The sequence below is a fragment of the Punctularia strigosozonata genome (assembly GCF_000264995.1).
Source record: "Punctularia strigosozonata HHB-11173 SS5 unplaced genomic scaffold PUNSTscaffold_3, whole genome shotgun sequence".
Taxonomy (NCBI): domain Eukaryota; kingdom Fungi; phylum Basidiomycota; class Agaricomycetes; order Corticiales; family Punctulariaceae; genus Punctularia; species Punctularia strigosozonata.
The window spans coordinates 905,865-919,248 of NW_006767435.1; the positions used below are offsets into that span (position 1 = coordinate 905,865).

General features: G+C 63.5%; 4 protein-coding genes across 4 annotated transcripts; 1 reads left to right on the top strand and 3 right to left on the bottom strand.

The window, feature by feature from the left end:
* Positions 1 to 55: 55 nt before the first annotated feature.
* Positions 56 to 1,466, bottom strand: PUNSTDRAFT_50425 (uncharacterized protein). The gene has a single exon (XM_007380895.1). It carries the CDS (start codon positions 501 to 503, stop codon positions 198 to 200), a length of 306 nt encoding a protein of 101 aa, XP_007380957.1. The 5' UTR covers positions 504 to 1,466; the 3' UTR covers positions 56 to 197.
* Positions 1,467 to 1,910: 444 nt separating this feature from the next.
* PUNSTDRAFT_141797 (uncharacterized protein) lies at positions 1,911 to 3,179 on the top strand (the record flags this gene model as incomplete). The annotated part of the gene is made up of 3 exons (XM_007380896.1): positions 1,911 to 2,485; positions 2,546 to 2,637; positions 2,691 to 3,179. The coding sequence occupies exons 1-3, from the start codon at positions 2,065 to 2,067 to the stop codon at positions 3,177 to 3,179; spliced, it is 1,002 nt and encodes a 333-aa protein (XP_007380958.1). The 5' UTR covers positions 1,911 to 2,064.
* Positions 3,180 to 4,528: 1,349 nt separating this feature from the next.
* On the bottom strand, positions 4,529 to 7,752 carry PUNSTDRAFT_124789 (uncharacterized protein; the record flags this gene model as incomplete). The annotated part of the gene is made up of 1 exon (XM_007380897.1): positions 4,529 to 7,752. The coding sequence occupies one exon, from the start codon at positions 7,750 to 7,752 to the stop codon at positions 4,633 to 4,635; it is 3,120 nt and encodes a 1,039-aa protein (XP_007380959.1). The 3' UTR covers positions 4,529 to 4,632.
* Positions 7,753 to 8,051: 299 nt separating this feature from the next.
* PUNSTDRAFT_50429 (uncharacterized protein) lies at positions 8,052 to 13,067 on the bottom strand. Its single transcript, XM_007380898.1, has 3 exons — positions 12,766 to 13,067; positions 10,329 to 12,211; positions 8,052 to 10,160 (listed from the first exon to the last, which is right to left on the bottom strand). The coding sequence occupies exons 2-3, from the start codon at positions 10,408 to 10,410 to the stop codon at positions 8,152 to 8,154; spliced, it is 2,091 nt and encodes a 696-aa protein (XP_007380960.1). The 5' UTR covers positions 10,411 to 12,211; positions 12,766 to 13,067; the 3' UTR covers positions 8,052 to 8,151.
* Positions 13,068 to 13,384: the final 317 nt, after the last annotated feature.

A 13,384-nucleotide genomic window follows, 5' to 3' on the forward strand; every position in this document is an offset into this window, starting at 1 on the left:
TCTCTTTGTTCCCACCGTTCACAGTGCGCAAAAATGAGTACGGGAAGGAAAGGGGGGTTAATGCGGGATCCGCAGTTGATATTATCAGAATTGGACAGACGGTGGATCGTATGGTATACAGGAAATGAGTGGTCTATAATGATGCCATTCAGGATGAAGTCAAGGAGTGCGGCAATTGTGAAAGTCATAACGGGGGCTCAGCGATTGCAACAACCATGATCCAAAACAGAGTCATCCCACAGGGATCGAGGAACGAAGCAGATCTGAGAACCCTGGAGCGTAGGGGAGCCCCCGATACGTCGAGGCGAATATTGCAGACGACCGATGTTTTGCCTTGATAGATAGATGGTGGAGGCTCTGGAGCGGGAACGAAGAACGACGACGGGTGCTGTGGTGGGCCTCGAGCGACCTGTCAACCAACGTCGGGGAAGTCTAGGGCGCGGGAGACGAGATGTCGCTGAGCGATCGGAGACTAGGTCGAGGGAGGTGCGAGAAGCCGCCATGACAGGGCTGATTGAGCCGCTCGCGGCTCCACCATCTGTCAAGATCACGCAAGTCCGAGATGGGCGAGGCGCTCGCTGGAGTTCGCTGGAGTTCAGGTGCAATGGTTTCCGGGGGGGGGGCAATATCCGCATCCGCATCCTTGATTGTGCTTCGTCGGTACACCTGTTCGAGGGATCGGAATGTATGCGTATGTTCTGTGGCGCGAACGTACGCAAGGAAAGAGCCTGCAGAGCCGAAAAGACGGACCGGGGGGGGCTTGCAAAACGAGAGAAGACGGCGTCGCGGCGGCTGCCTGTTTTTGGGTCAAGGAGGGCGGGCGCTCGAACCGGATCGCCGCCACATCTTGAAAAGTCAAAATTCGGAACTGAGGCCGGAGGCATGAAGGCGCCTGGATCAAGCTTGACAGGGGCGCAACCACGGGGAATTCCGTGAGTCGTTGTGAAACGCGGTGGGGGGGCGGAAGTTACTACACGCGGCATATACAGCAGGCGACCTGGGAGCATCTTGTCTGGGGCCGTGTTAGGGGTTTGTAGGGGGAGGCCGACGATATCGATATCGCGCGAGCCGATGGAGCTCCGCGTTCGGTGCGCGAGTTAGCCAGAGGTTGGGGGGGTCAGCATCGTTCTCCGGGATGAATACCGTGGGCTGGAAACGAGATGCAGTACAATTTGCTGTGTGGAAGTCGCCACCCGCGACCGTAGTCTGGATCTGAGGGGACCGGAGAAGGGTCTGAAAGGACTCGGTCAGCAGGACCCGGTGTCGCGTCCATCGCGGGACGCTCATAAGCTGAAGCACCGACGCCCGCAGATGGCGCAGTCTGCATAATCCATGTCTGCGCAGTTGCGAAGATAAGCAAGCTGGCCGCAATTGTGAGCCGAGGCGGCCGTATTAAGGCGGACGAGGCACCGGGGACGGCTGGGATCTTCGGGCATGGCATGAACGACGGGATGGTCTATGAACTGCATCACCGAGTGATTATAATTTGGCCGGGTACCTGTGCCTTGCTGCGACCTGTGACCCCAGCGACGCATGGGAGCGACAGCTCCCGCTGAGAACGAAGTGCCAGCCTCAGCGCGGTGCATTTCTAGAGTTTTCCACCGTCGAAGTTCGAACGCCAGATCCGCAACGAGGGGAGGGTTGCATGACCGGGCGTGGTCGCTACTTATACCGACAACTCCCGCGTCAAGGAGAATGCCCGGCTTTCGTGGTGGTCGAGAGATCCGGGCGGCCGCAGATAGGCCTAGGATTGCCCTGGGATCCCCCGGTGCTCGGCCCAAGGGGCACTCGGGGAGGCGGTGGTGAAGGTGCGTTCCCACGGCGCCACGATCCAAACAAAGCCAAACTTCCACGTCGCCCTCGTTATAAGGGACGACGTGGCCGCGGGCGATCCGACACGACCCGCACAAGCTATCGACAACCCTCCACGTATACCGTCCCGCGCCGCGCCCAAGTTCCGCAGCAGGCCTTTGCATTAAAGAGACTCCCTCTCGATTTCAGTCCCGGACCCACGTACACACGTACACCGAATACTTGCCCCCCCCTCTTCGACACGTATCCGCCATGTCATCGCCGACGACACCGTTCGCGAGCACGAGCGCCATCGCCATCCCCGCCTCGCCCGCGCCCTCCTCGTCCGACGACGGCCACCCGTCCGGCCCCGCCCGCAAGCGGCCGCGCACGGAGATGACCGCCGAGGAGCGCCGGGAAGCCCGCGCGCACCGCAACCGCATCGCGGCCCAGAACTCGCGCGACCGCCGCAAGGCCGAGTTCGCCCTGCTCAACCAGCGCGTCGCCGAGCTCGAGGAAGAGAACCGTCAGCTGCGCGCGGGCATGGGATTGGCACCGTCGTCGCGACAGGCGGACCACCACGAACGGGCAAAGTGGGAAAGGGAGAATGAGGAGCTGAAGGAGAGAATCAAGAGTCTCGAGCAAGGCTGGGACACCATCGTCCGGGCGCTCGCCGCCCAGGGTCTCCCCACAGGTAAACCTCCCCCGCCTTCGTTGTTGTCTGAACAGCGCGCTGACCGACCGTACGCGCTAGGCTTACCCCTGACCGCACCCTCGTCAACACAACCATCCACCATCAAGTCGGAGGAGGCATCGACTTGCCCCTCGACCTCCTTCCCCGTCCTCGTCCCGACATCTCCCCTCGCCGTCCCCTCGCCGTCTCTCTCGATCGGCTCCAGCCTGGTCTCCGAGGAATCCGAATCCGCTCGCCACCTAGCACGGGTGGCGTCTCCCGAGCACCCTCCTCACTCGGAAGCCCTGCAGCGGGCGGCCTCGCGATCCCCTCTTCCGACCAGGACCTCGGCCTTTCCGCCGGCGCCCACCCCTTCGCGGCGCCGGCCCCCTACGACGAGACGGTCCCCGACGAGGCGGCGATGGAAGATCTCCTCCGCGAGATCCTCGCCCCCTCCCCCTCAGTTGGCCCGTCGCCTCTGCCTACTCCTGAAGCGGAGGCTCCCCCCGCCGCGTTCCCAGCGGAAGTAGCTACCGAGCCGTACGCCAGCGAATGGGACTGGGACGCGCGCGACAAGAACCAGGAGGAGGAGATGCAGCGGCTGCTCGACATGCTCCCCGCGTTCCACCATGCGCAAGCCGAGGCGGCCCCGTCCCTCGGGCTCGACCTCGGCGGGTTCGACTTTGTGTCGACGTCGACTGTCGGCGTGTTCTAAGGGGGATCGTCAAGTCGTCGCCCCCTTTTACACATCAACCGCATCTCTTTTTCGGTCATCTGTGATCTCCTTGGTTTTATCACGTTCATCGCTCGCATCGCTCTCCTATTTATTCGCATCATTTTTTTCTTCTTTCTCGTTTCTGCGACCAAAGGTCCTCACCACCCAGCCGCGCCCTCTCCTACGATCCATCGTTCTTCCGTTTCTCTCACCTTCTTTACCCCCCCACCTCCCGCGTACTCGCTCGCCCCTTCTCTTGGATCTCGCTATCCTCAGCCGTTTTTCGCCATGACTGACGTTTTTCGAAGAAAACAGCCGCGCGCGCGCCGTTCGCACCCCCCCGGCCCCGCCTTCCCTCTCGATGCATGTCTCCCGCCGCCGTTTCCCAACCGGTTCGTACGGTGTTCTCCCCGCGAGGGTCGATGATGTACCGCGAACCGGGCACGGGCGTGGCGGTGAGCGCTTGAGAGGTGGGGTGTGTGGTTGTGGGTGCGTTTGTGTTTTTTTTTATTTAGCGCGCGCGTGTTTTTGTGGCTTCTTTTATAAACCGATGTTCTTTGGCGTGAATCGTTTTGGCGGGTTAGTTGACATATCCCGGGCTCGTTGATATTTTTTTTGTTGGTACTTGCGTGTGGAGATGGGGTCAGGAGTGGGGAGCAATGGATCGAACGTTTTGCGGCTGATGCATATCCGGATCGGGTGTGAGATATGAGGAACGATGCAAATGAGGTCCGATACTTGACGCTGCTGCTGGTGCGCGCGATCGAGGCAGGGCGATGGATGTCACCGCGTAAGTACAGTACCTTTCCTGGAGCTGAGACCTTACGACACGAGATCGGCATGGTGATTGCGGTTCGATGTGCACGTTTCAAGATTCGTCACATTTGCTGCTACACCATTGGGGGAAACATGAGCATTATAAAAAAGTCGGTCCCCGGTATTTGGCAGATTGGCGAATTGTCCTGCATACGTATCTGACCGAGAACACGAACACACGGTCGCCATGCAGTCATCGATGAGCTCGCTTCCTGATGAGCGTTTTGTATCGTCGAGATCGTCGCAGCGCGGGGTGAGAGCACGCGGTTGGGGTTGCGCGAAATCCTGGATTATCAAAAACTCCCATGCGATGCGGAGAGTTCGCGATTCAATAATCGACCTTGGTCAGATGAACTCATTGGGTTCGCAAAACTTGCAGGGGTGATATGCGCCCATTCGGCTCGGACGTTTGTCGCGAACTCTTTCCGCGCAGAACCTGTCGCGATGCGATGGATATTCTACCGTATCACATGGTCCTCTCGATGCGGATGTGCACGACAGAGCCTTCGAGGAGACAAGAAACAGATGGAATTAGTTCAGAGGTACTAATGCGGGAGACGACGACGTCGAAGACCGAAGCTGTTACCAACACCTGAAGCAGAGACCCAACGATGGCCACTCGGTGTCACTGATGATCTCAAGAGAGGCGTTTCGCCAGAGGTTCGCGTCCGCCCTTCGGCGAAGCGCCACGACCTGCGCCTCTTCTGGCTCCGCGCCCACGTCCGCCGCGTCCTCCTCGAGCCCCTCTTGCTGGGGCCTCGTCCGATAGCCGTTGTCCTAGTGGCACGGTAGCGGCCGCTGGCCCTGCAGCATCTGGGCCGTCGAAATCGTCGGTGCTATCAGCCGCGTTCTGGACCCCCAACCGATTCGCGAGCGTCGGTTGCGCGGCGAGAGTTTGTGTGCGATACGGGACGTTGGGTTTTGCGGTATGCCCCGCGCCGCGGCTGCGGCCGCCGTCCGGAACGTGATGCGCGTCGTATGATCTGTGTCGAGTCTCATCGGGAGAGGGCGAGCGGGGATAGTAGTTATCGTGTGCCGGGCGCCTCTCATAGCCGTACGTGTCGGGTACCCGGGATCTGTCGTTGTAGGCCTCCTCGCCTGGTCGATACGTGTCCGATCGTAGCCTCTTGCTATTCGTGTTTGATGGTCCGCCTGAGCCCGCGTAGCTGGGCCCTGGGCGTGCCGCACGATCATCGTGAGGCAGCAGGCGCTTCCGACCATTTAGCGGGGGTGAGTGGGGATCCGGTTGTGGTAGGGGACGATCTGCGCGAGGAGGAGTAAGGGGCCCTGTGTATGCGTCTGGTGGCGCCGCAGCGCCGGATGATGGGGGCCGCAAGTCCCTGTACGACGATGTGAACCAAGGTCCGGGGGTTGGCGAAGATGACAATCCCCAGCTTCCATAGGATGTAGGAGCTGTGGGAGAATCTTCCCTTGCTGGTATGTGCTGGGGAGCAGCTCCCGTGGGTGCGGTAGGAACGGTCGAATTGTGCGCTGTCGCCTGAGGAAGAGGCACATATGCATGATCCGGGCAGCTTGAAGAGTTCGTCCGCGATATGGGATCATCAAGCTCGGGTGGATCATTATGGCGTGTGCGCTTGGTCTTGGCCCTCGTAGCAGAATCTGTCGATGTCCCGGCGACAGGAGGCTCGGAGTCTGGTTGCCGAGCACCTTCGACCGCACTTGCGCGTCGTAGCGTTGATGGCCCAGTATGAACCGGGGCCGACGCCTTCGCAGGACCCAGTCTCTCAAGAAGACTCGCCGATGCGTGTTTCGCGGCTACCGGAGCTGAGGATTGAGGCGCATGTGACAAGCGTGTAAGCAGAGCTTGATCATTCCGTTGCGCGGCTATATTACGCTGGGCAGCGATCGTAGAGGACGCAGGAGCGGTCTTCAAATCCGTATATGCGGGAGGGGGCGTAGGATACTTTGATTCCGAACTCCGGCGGTTGTGAGCAATGTCCACAGCCTTTTGCTGTTCGCGAGGTTTCTGGGATGCAGCCTGTTGCCGGATGTTCTCGGGCGAACGAGACGTCTTCTGAGGCAGCACAGATGCTCGAGGCGAGGCTGCTGAGGCGTGCAGCAGCGTGTCGTCCGTATCGGGTTCTTCTTTCTTGACAATGTCAGGTGGTCCCTTGAATTGCGGGGCGCTGACAGATTTACGCTCCAGCGATGATGCTGCGCTGGGGGCCGCTCGTGAAGAAGTACCCTGCGATGATGGGCATTGAGCAGCAGAAGGGCGAGTCGACTTCTCGTCACGCAGGTTCAGCTGAGCCTCGCGACGCGCAACCTCTTCCCGCTCCTTCAACTCGTCAATCCGACGTTCCTCGGCGGCCTTCAGCTTGGCCTCTTGTTCGATGCTAGCTTCTTCCTTGACGCGTCGCTCTTCTTCCTCGCGACGTCGCTGCTCTCGCAGCCGCGCCTCCTTCTTGCGCTTTCGTTCCTCCACTTCGCGTTGCAGCGCCAACGTAAGCGCCTGTATTTTGAGCCCAGCTTCACGGCGTATGGCCTCGAATCGCTGCAACTCTGGTGCTTTCGCTTTCGCTTTCGCCTCCTCTTCGCGACGCTGCGACTCTTGCTCCTTGATCCTCGCCTCTTCGTCCTTCTTCCGTCTCTCCTCTTCGGCGCGGAGTCGTTCCTCTTCCAGGCGCCTTTTCTCCTCATCCAGGCGCCTGTTCTCTGCCTCCAGGCGCCTTTGCTCCTCCTCTTCGACACGCCTCTTCTGCTCCTCCTCCTGCTCTCGGTCGAGCCGCAACTGCTCCGCCTCGCGCTCGGCGCGTACCTGCGCTTCCTGCCCGTCGCGCCGACGCCGCGCGACCTCCCTCGCGCGCTCCTCTTCCGCGTCCACGAGCGCCCGCACGAGCTCCTCCCGCCGCGCCTCGAGCCGCTCCGCGCGCCTGAACGCCGTATCGGCCTGCGCGACGGTGAGCGCCGCCTGCTCCTGCACGCGCTGCATCGCGCGGAACGCCTCGCCGCAGCGCAGGCGGAGCTCCTCCGCCGCCGCGCCGTACGTGCGGTGCATCGCCCGGACGTCGTCCCATTCGGCCGCGAGCCCGCGCACCTGCTGCGCGAAGTGTGCGAACGGGGGCGCTGCTTCGGGAGAGGAGTGGAGGGGGGGCGAGGAGGGGGAGCGCGCGCCGTCGCTGGAGGAGGGGAGGAGGGGAGGCGGGGCTGGCGTGCCCAGGTGGACGGGACCGGAGGGGGTGCCTGCGGCCGGGTGTGGATGCGCGCCGCCGTCCGAGGATGAACCGGAGGCTTGGCGATGTCCCAGGCTACGTGGGGCTGCGACGACGTTTGTACTGGACCCGATGACTTCTGGTACGGCGGAGGTATGGTTGGGTCTGCGGGAGGAGGGCCCGGCGCTCGCAAGCGCAAGCGCAAGAGAAGCATTGCTCGATGTCGAAAGCGCAAAACCGTCTTGATGCGCGCGAGGGAATAGCCCGCTTGAGAGTGGCGTGCGCGGGGGCGCTTCGTCAACGGCCGCCGCATCGTTGAGCCCGCCTGTCGACTGGTTCGCGCCCATCCATAGAGACTGGAGCAACGTCGGCCGCGATGATGGGGGCAATGGTGAGCCCCGAGAAGATTCCGGTTCTGCAAATGCTTCTTGAGGAGGCAGGCGCTCAGGGGTAGATTCCGCCTCGCCACCGACGACGGTATCTGAGAAGCGTCCTAGAAGAGAGGGCTGCCGACCGATGGTGCGAAACTGGAGATCTTGAACTTGAGGTAAAGGCACCGGAGGGATCACCGCCGGCGTCGACATCAAAAACAAGGTCGTTGAAGCGATAGATGTGGTCGGGAAAAGAGCTGCCACGCGTGAGTGTATGCGCCGCTACACGATGTGTAGCGAGTTACCGAAGCAAATCGCGACGCCCCAGTATCTCAAAGGATGCCTCTTATATCTGGAATTCGATGGAGACAATGCGAGATCAGTGAGGCCAGTGTTGTGAGGGAACGAAAAACAAGGCAACTGAGAGACGAGACAGACTGACACCTCACCGTCAAGCTGTTTTGATCTCTGAGTGTCTACTTTCGGGCCACTACAGGCCACTACAGACCTCCGCCGCTTTGATGTTACGTACCATAACCCAGAGAGAACACGGACTACCTCGTACAAAATGTCGTAAAGAAACAGTTGCTACAAGCCCTACTGATCCATTGATCAAGCCCCCCCAAAGCTCGACAGCGCCATGCACCCCAGCCACGCCATCTCGACCGCCGCCCGCCCTATAGGGTTCAGCGGCGGGATGTTGATCACGCCCGCATGCGGATACTCCGGCTCCTGGAACCCCTCCACCGGCGGCGGCGTCTGGTCGACCGTGTCGAGCGGGAGGCAGAGCCCGAGCTTGAGCAGGCCCTCGGGCACGAGGAACACGCCCTGATCGCGCCTCGTGCAGTACGCGATCACCTCCGCGATGCGCTCCTTCTCCGCCGGACGCGGCGGCGCGTTCGCGCGCGCCTCCGACAGCGCGCCCGTGACCGCGAGGCCCTCCGCCGGCAGACGGATGCCCGAGCTGCGCACGTCGTCGTACGAGACGATGCGCGCCGACGCGCGGAACGCCCGCCCGGCGCTGATGTTCTGGCTCATGCTCGAGCGCGAGCGCGAGCGCACGTGTTCGCCGCCGCCGCCGCCGCCGCCGCCAGCCGGCGGAGGCATCCGCGCGCGTTTCTTGCCGTCTTCGCCCGGTTTGTCCTCGAACATGGTGTAGTACACGAGCAGGTACAGCCGCTCGTCGACGGGGACGTGCACCGGCGGCTCGGCCGGCGCCTGCGCGTCGGTCTCGCCCGGCCAGAGCGGGAGGAGCATGTAGAGCGAGTCGTCGGGTATGCCTTCAAACACGTCCGCGTCGGTGCGACTCCCGCGCCGTGGTGCCGCTGCGTCGCGCGGCGTGCGCGACTTGGGTGGCTTGCTTGGAAGGAGGCCGACGTCCTTGAAGGATTCGTTGAGGTGGTGCAGCACGCGCTCGTGCTCCTCCACCTTCGTACGGGGCGCCATCGTCATCCACGGCGGGTCGTACTTGCCCTCGAGCGCCGCGCTCGCCGGCGGCGGCGGCGCCTGCACGCGCCCAGAGCTCCTACTCCCGCTCGGGCCGATGATCGCGCGTTTGAGACGCTGGCCGATGCTCGTCCCGTCTTCGTGCCGGCTGCTGCTCTCCGTGCGCGTGCGCATATACTCGATCGTGCTCGAGTCGAGCGCGGTGAACGCCTCGGCGTGGCTCGTCTTGTGGTAATGGCGCCCTTCGAGATCATCGTCGTCATCGTCGAGATCGATCTCATCGCGCTCGCGCAGGGAACCTGCGTACGTCGACTGCTGGAACGACTGCTGCGAGGACGCGACGGAGGGTTGCGAGTATTCCATTGACGAGCTCTTCGAGCTGCTCGGCGCGGATGAGACGCTGATGGCCGGCGGCGAGTAGGCCGTCGTCGAGGACGAGCTTGAGGGCAACGGTGGAAGCTGGGCCGGGGGCGGCTGTGGGGTCATCGCCACTGGCGGCGGCGGCGGAGGCGGAGGCGGGGTTGTCGTCGCAGGCGGAGGCGTCGCCGCCTTCTTCATCGAGTACCTCCGCGCAAACTTCCACCCGCCCTCGCTCTCGCCCGTGCTCAATTTCTCCTTCTCCTTCTCCTTCTCCCGCTTCTCCCTCTCCCTCTCCTTCTTCTCCTTCTTCTCCCTCTCCTTTCTCTCCTTCCTCTCCCTCTTCTCGCGCTCCTTCCGCTCTCGCTCCTCCCTCTCCTTCCTCTGCCGACTCGTGCTCTTCCTCCTCCCCTCAAACCCGTACCCATGCCCGCTCGCGCTGCTGCTCGTGCTCGTCCGGCCCACACCCCCTCCGCTCCCCGCGCTCGCCGTCTGCGCCCCCTCCGCCGGCGGCCGATCCGCGAGCAACCCGTGCGAGTTGAGCTTGCTCGTCGTGCGCGTGCTCGTGTACTGCTGCTGCACCTTGCGCGGCGCGAGGAGGATGCTCGTGCTCGTGTTCATATGCACCCCGCGCCCGCCGGCGGAGGACCGGATGAGGTCGTACGCGCGGAACACGGAGAACGCGTTCGCGCGCGAGTGCTTGTGGACGATGATCGCCGGCCCGCCGCGGGTGTTGCCCTTCGAGTACGGGTCGGGGATGTGCCGGATGCTGAGCCGCTGCTGCGCGGGCTTGGTCGGGTCCACTGCTCCGTGCGCATCTGATCAGCAAACAAGACAGGAACGCCGACGCACACACCAAACGTGATATCACGGATGACCAGGTCATCGGAAGAGACCCAGCAGTAATGAAAAACAAATGAAAAACCAAACGCGCATTCGTGATCAGGAAACAGAACTCGAACCGGGGGAGGCACGAGCGCACTCACCCTTGAGCAGCAGCCGGTCGACCTTGAACCGGCCAACATACGCGCACCTCCAAATCTCCTGCGTCCCGACCGTCATCGTCATCCTCCCCTGGCTCCTCTGCACGCCCGTCACCCCTCCGGCGATACTCCCCGCCCGATGACTCGGTCCGAGCTCAACCCCCACCCCCGGATTCTGCCCCTCCGCTTTCTCGCGCGTAAACGCCCAATCGCGCTGGCCCTGCTTATACTCCGGATCGTGGTAGGTGACATGGCGCAGGAAGGTGTCGTCCACCGTCGCCGTCGACGGCCTGCGGTCGTCCCCGCCCCCACCCCCTCCCCACAACCCGCCGAACGCGCCGAACCCACCAAACCCGCCCCCGCCCCCGCCGGCCCGATCGCCCGCGTAGATCGACGACGGCCTCCGCCCGGTGCTCACCCCGTCCAAGATATAGTTCATATCGAACCCGAAGCTCGCCTCGTCCGCCGCCGCCGCCGCCCCTTCCTGCGCCTCGCCCCCTTCTCCCGCCCCGCCTCCTCCTCCCCCTAGCGCGGTGCTCACACCCGCGCCCATGCCCGTCGTCCCCGTCGTCCCCGCGCCCACCTCCACCCGCCCCCACTGCGTCTCGCCCGCGGTCGCCCGCGCGAGGTTATACGCCCTCAAATCGTCGTCGAGCGAGCGCGACGGCCTCCTGAGCGTCGCGAGGCTCTCCCTCTCCCTCTGCGGATCCTGCCCCACGCCCGGCCCGCCCGTCCTCCCCGCCACACCCGCGACCGGCCCGGAGCCCATCGCGGACGTGTCCGTCGGGCTGACCGGTATATCGATCGGGATACTCCCCCTGCGCGCATAATACGGCGGCGCCGACGCCGTCGACGGCGCGTAACCCTCCGGCGGAGCCTGCTGCGCGCCAAAGATGCCGCTGTTGAACGCGACGCCGACCTCGCCCACGAACGGCGCGCGCGAGCCGGCCGGCCTGCGCATCCCCCTTCCTCCTCCTCCTCCTCCTCCTCCTCCTCCTCCTCCTCCGAACGTGTTCACGCTCGCCGCGTCCGAGTCCGCAAACCTGCCCGTCTGGAACGCGCTGAGGTGCATCTCGACCTCGTCCATATCCGTATCGAGCTCGCCGTCCCCGTCCCCGTCCGAGCTCAAAAACTCGTCGCTCGTGCTCTTGTTCTCGCTCTCCCGCGAGGACGACGTCGCGCGCCCCTTCCCCTTCCCCTTCCCCGCCCCCGTCCCCGTCCCCCTCCTGCGGCGCGACGCCTCCGACGACCCCCCGTCTTCTCCCTCCGAACCCTCTTCCTCTTCCTCTTCCTCTTCCTCGTCGTCCGACCCCGAGCGCTCGTCGTCCTCGCGATGCGGGCTGTGCCGGCGGCGCGTGTGCGACGCGAGCGAGTAGCGCCGCATGGTGGACGTCACGGACGCGATCGACGCCCTCGGCGTGCGCTCCGCGCTGCTCCGCTTCGAGTGGCTGGGGTAGTGGTGGTGGGGCGGGAGCGTCGGCGACGAGCGGCTCCCGCCCTCCAGCGGACCGACGCGGTCGCGCTCCGTCTCGTTCTCCGCGTCGTACGGGTCGCCTCCTTCTCCTCCTCCATCGCCTCCCGCGGCGGCGGCACCGAAGGTGTACTTTGCGAGCCCGGAGTAGAGCTCGGTGGTGTCGGGGAGCATCATGGCGGAAGAGGAGGAGGAAGAGGAGTAGGAGGAATGGGAGTAGGGCGGCGCGTGAGCGTAGGAGGTGGAGGTGGCGGCGGGAGGGAAGCGGCCGAGGGGGAGCGAGGCGCGGCGGGAGGTGCGTGAGGAGCGGGAGGAGGTCGAGGCTGTCGAGGCGGTGGAGGGCCGTCTGGCGGCGAGCGTGGCTGCGGATGGCGAGGGCGGCGGTTGAAGCCCTTGGAGTGGCGATGGCGATGATCTGCGCATCGAAGAACGGGCGGTCAGTTACCCGAGATCAGAGAGACCAAAGCGCGGTTTAATAATGACGGAACGAAATGCGAGCCGGTGTTGGACGATAGGTGTTAACCGATGGGAAATAAAATAAAAAGTGGGATGGCCAGGTGAAGAGAAGGGTGGAAGGATGGCGCCAGGGCGTCCTGCTGTGTGGATCGGCGGGGCGGAGGTCGCGCGTCGGGAGCTGCGTGCCGTGGCGTACGCAGCTGTCCCCTGCCTCCCCCGCCGATGCAAGAGGAGGCGGCGATGAGTGGATCAAAGGACGCGCTGCCCTCGGTCCCGCGGCGGTGACAGATCCGCGTCCGAACGCCGCGAAGCGCGGGGCGCTTGGGAGGATGCCATAGCTGTCCTCGCCCGCCCTGTCATCCATTTTTGGGCGTTTCGTGCGGAAGACGCGAGATCGGAGACAGGGTGTGCCATTGCGAGGCACAGGTGGAAAGTTAGGGAGGAGGTGGCGGCAGCGAGGGTAGAAGAACGAGGGCGAGGACGGGGACGAGGATGAAGAGAGGCGTTACTCACGATGTCGACTGTGCGGGCCCGGTCGCAAGAGACTTGCGGCGGATGGGCAGGATGGGTTGGCCAAGCATGTGCGAGCGGTCTTTCGGCGGCGGGGGTTGCCCAGCCATGACGATCGCCCGGTCGTGTGCGCGATGATAATAATCGTCGTCGTCGGTCGGCGCAGCGGCGAGCAAAGCCTTTGTCACCGGCGGCGAGTGCAGATGGTAAGAGACAGAAAGGGCACGAGGGAGTATGTTGTGCCGTGTTAGGTTATGTCAGGCTATGTCTGCCTGCTTTGGTCGACCATGCCGGCGTTCGTGTCGCCTGCAGCTGATCTCGCTCGCCCCGGGACGCGGTGGCTGGTCTCCTTGTCGATAGTTTCGGATCCACGTGGCACCGCCGAATCGCCCCCACGTGGCGCCCCCGCTGTGATCCTGATCCTGATCCCGGGTCGCCTTGTTCCCCAACGGGCCCAAGGTCGTTAACGTCCCCCTCCGAATTCTCGCTGCGACACCGTGAAAAAAAGGCTGGGGGACGGCCCCTGCTTCAAGATTCCAACCTAAAGACGAAAAAGCCAACTATGTAACTGTGCTAAATCCGGGCCTTTTCCTGGATATCGACGAGTCCCTGTTTTCCACCA